At 59.4% G+C, this 3,682-nt stretch overlaps 1 protein-coding gene across 1 annotated transcript in view; it reads right to left on the bottom strand.

Annotated features, from left to right (window-relative positions):
* Positions 1-360: 360 nt before the first annotated feature.
* LOC105812268 (succinyl-CoA:3-ketoacid coenzyme A transferase 2, mitochondrial-like) overlaps positions 361-3,682 on the bottom strand; it is a 27,604-nt gene continuing 24,282 nt past the window's right edge. The window contains exons 5-6 of the mRNA XM_012646666.1: positions 2,745-2,855; positions 361-510 (exon numbers count right to left, since the gene is read on the bottom strand). Coding sequence (XP_012502120.1) covers positions 361-510; positions 2,745-2,855 — 261 coding nt within the window. The remainder of the gene's footprint in view (positions 511-2,744; positions 2,856-3,682) is intronic.

Below are 3,682 nucleotides of genomic sequence, written 5' to 3'. Positions count from 1 at the left end.
CTGGAAAGGGGCAGAGCCTTCCTGCCCACACCCAAACCCTGTGGTGAATGGTGCAAAGCCCAAGTCAGCCAACCTCAGACCAGCCAGGCTCGGCCACTCTGGGCCAAGCATGGCCACAGACAGGTCCCAAGATAGGACTTCTGTGCTGACCCCAGACGGTGCGGCCAGCACACTCCTGCTCCGAGGCTGCTGTGTGCATCAGGCCACCAAAAGGCTAGGCAGGGAGACAGCCCAGGGGAGGGGGCTGGACGGGCCTGGGGTCTGGCTGGGTCTGAGGGTTTCCTGCCCCGGGAGCGGACCTGACCCAGATGGGACGGGGCGGCTGCAGCAGGTCCAGGTGGGGGCCGGGCGGGCAGGGCCTCAGTGGCAGCCACAGGCCTTGACCACCATGTTGCGGTGCTTGCGCAGAATGACGTTGTTGCTGCTGTCATAGTAGAGCACGGAGGTGGCGCTTAGCTTGGTGGGCGCGCAACATGCCTTGGGGACTGCGTCCGGCTTCATCAGGTGCACCTGGGCAGCGAGGGGTGCATGCAGTGGCATGAGCCCAGTGGCCTCCAAGGCCCATCCCCAGCTCAGCCTGCTCTCCGCCCTGGCCCATCTCCAGGACACCCGGGAGCCACATGAGGGTAAGAGAGGCCCTCAGTGCTAGGGGAGCAGCAGCCTGGGGACCACCTGTGCCCAGGGAAGGACCCATGGCACAGGGTGTCAGGTAGGGCGGCTAATGAGTACCAGGCCAAGGGCTCAGAAATCCTCCTGGCGACAACAGAAGGGAGGACCAGTGGCCCCTCGGCCAAGAGCAACATGATCAGGTGTGTGCTCTATAGTAGATCTGTGGCTGCTGCCCTGACTGCGGCCCCGGGGGAGCCTGGAGGGACCCGTTTTCTTTCCCAGGCCCTCAGCACACCCAGCCCCACCCCTTGGGCCCCCTCAGGCCTCCCTGGGGCTCCTCTTCCTGCCAGGCCTCAGCCACCCTGGCCTAGGTCTGCCTTTCTCCCTGGAGGATCTCTTGTGTCCTCGGTTCTTAAAGACCCTCCACATGCCCAGGTCTCTCAACCCCCCAGTGTCACCTGAGACTCCTCCTCTGAACTCAACTTGGGCACCCAACTGTCCACCCAACTTGTCCACTTGGGGCCCAAGGGCCTCAAGCAGAACAGCTGATGTCCTGTATCCTGACAGCACCCAATCTGCCGTCCTGGTCCTCATCCTCGTCCTCGGTCCCCTCACGCAGTAGGTGCGCTGGGCCCCCAGGTGGTCCCTTGATCCTTCTCCCCACTCCCTGGAGCCATCTGCCTTGTCTGAGCTGCCATTGCCCTGTCAGGCGACCACAGCAGCCCTCACTGGTCTCCTGCCTCACTCCCCACTGACTGCCCACCCTCCCACCGCAGCCAGGGCCTGCTAACCCCCACCACAGCTTCCCAGTGGACTTGAAATAAGACCCACCCTCCTTTCCAGGGACCCCCAGGTCCAAGGGGAGTGGCCTGCCCATCCCCAGCGTCACCGCCCTCCGCCCCCCTTCACTCTCTGCCCCAGCGCCGCCTCCCTGCTGGCCCTGAACCCCCCAAGCTCTCTCCTGCCTTAGAGCCTCATACTTGCTCCTTCTGCCTGGGACATTCTTTCTCCAGCTCCTAACACGGCTCCTCCCTGTGCACAGAGGCCCAGCCTGGCACCCTCCCCTGAGGGCATGTTCTTCTCTTGGTCACAGGACACATGGCCGTAGTGGTGGTTTGCTGACCTGCTCACCCACAGCCTCCCCCAGAGGGCAGTGCCCATCTTCCTTGCTGCCTGACAGGTGGTGAGCACCCACTTTTGTTGAGCCTCTAGGGGCCTGGGCTGAGGCAGAGGCAGGGCTGTAGGGCAGAGGGGACAGGGTGCACGTGTGTCGTGGTCAGACTATAACCGGCCCAGTGAACAAACACAAAGTGACACCCCATCTGTGCCTTCCCTGCAGCTTCCTTATGCTTGGGGTTCCCGGGCCATCGGGCTCCACGACCAGACGTTATAATCTTGCTGTTTCACTAACGCTTTTCCCTTCTGCATCGTCTCCCAGAAACGGAGACTCACCACCATCGCTGACCTGCGACTTCTGAACTAGCCCTCCTGCCTGCGTCGCTTTCAACACAACCCGCCCCATACACGAAGCCTGAACCCCTTACAAAACCCCTGCCCTCAGTTAGTCGGCTTTGAGTCATTTCTCCCATCTCCCAGTTGGTGTCACCTGTAATAAATTATCGCACTTCTTTGGCAACCCTCGTTGCCTCAGTAACTGGCTTTCTCTGCGGTGAGCAACAGGACCAGAACCCCCTTGTGCGTTTGGTAACCAGACGCACCAGTGCACACAGGCACACGAGTGTGTCAAGATCACACAGGTCCCCGTGCGAGCGTGCACGTCTACTGTGTGCTATGCCTATGACCGTGAGGAGTGGTGCCTGTCAGTCTGGGTGTCCACACACAGGGACATAAGTGACCCACATGCGCGTGTGCAGTGCATGGGATGTGCATGTGTACTGAACTATGTAGTGTAAGTGCGGGGTGTAGCCGTGTTCAGGGGTGTGAGTCTGCGTGTACAGGTGTTGCCACGAGGGAGCGGTTTCTGCAGAGCTGTGGCACTTAACTGCCTTACTGACTCCACGCAGAGAAAGCGCCCTGAGACCCGGAGCAGGTGCCCTCACTGCCCTCCTGGCTGACCAGGCCCCTCTCCTCAGGGCTCCCACCTGGGACCTGGGCGTGACGGGCGAGACACTAACCAGGGACTGCAGGATGGCGTGGTTGGTGGCGTTCATGCAGGAGTCCAGTGGGAAGGAGCACTCCCCCTCGCAGTAATAGGCCGAGTAGCCTTGCGGGGCGATGACCCAGTCCTGGGGGACATGGGGGAAGGTGAGTCCCATCACATGCTCCTCCTCAGACCCTCAGTCCTGTCAGAGGATGAGTCACAGGACGACTCAGGGCTGCCCCTCACCCTCCCTGAGCCTCAGGGGCCTGAGTCCACACAGGGACGCCCTGCAGGCAGAGCTCCGGCTCTGTCCCCCTCACACCCACCTCGCTCTGCATCTCCCCCGCCTGCCCTCCCCACCCACGCCCCCCGGGCTGCAGTCACAGCTATGCAAGCAGCACTGCCACCCGGTCTCAGGTCCTTGTAGCAGCGCCGACAGCTAAGCTGGCTGAGGATTCAGTCTTCATTTTCATGGTTTTTACAAAAACAAAAACCAAAACAACAAAAAAACCCTTCTTCACTATAAGTAACATATTCTCACTTTAGAAAGCTTGGAAAACACCACAGAAAAACATAAAAACAAAACTGGAGCCGGTCTCAGTAGCTCACACCTGTAATCCCAGAACTTTGGGAGGCCAAGGTGTTCAAGACCCACCGGGGCAATATAATGAGACCCTGTCTCTACAAAAAATAAAATAAAATAAAAATTAGCAGGGCGTGGTGGTGCCCGCCTGTAGCCCTGGCTGCTTGGGAGGAATGAGTTTCCCTTGAGCCTGGGAGGTTGAGGCTGCAGTGAGCTATGATCACATCACTGCGCTCCAGTCTCTGCAAAAGAGTGAGACCTTGTCTCCAAAAAAAAAAAAAACAAAGGGAAGAAAAAAAATTGGGCTTGGTGTGGTAATTTAGGTCTGTGATCCCAGCATTTTGGGAGACTCAAAGACCAGAGTTCAAGACCAGCCTGGGCAACATAGC

The sequence above is a fragment of the Propithecus coquereli genome, unplaced genomic scaffold (genome assembly GCF_000956105.1).
Source record: "Propithecus coquereli isolate 6110/MARCELLA unplaced genomic scaffold, Pcoq_1.0 Scaffold249, whole genome shotgun sequence".
Taxonomy (NCBI): Eukaryota; Metazoa; Chordata; class Mammalia; order Primates; family Indriidae; genus Propithecus; species Propithecus coquereli.
Note: the sequence above shows the minus strand (reverse complement) of the source record. Positions and strands in the feature narration are given on the sequence as shown.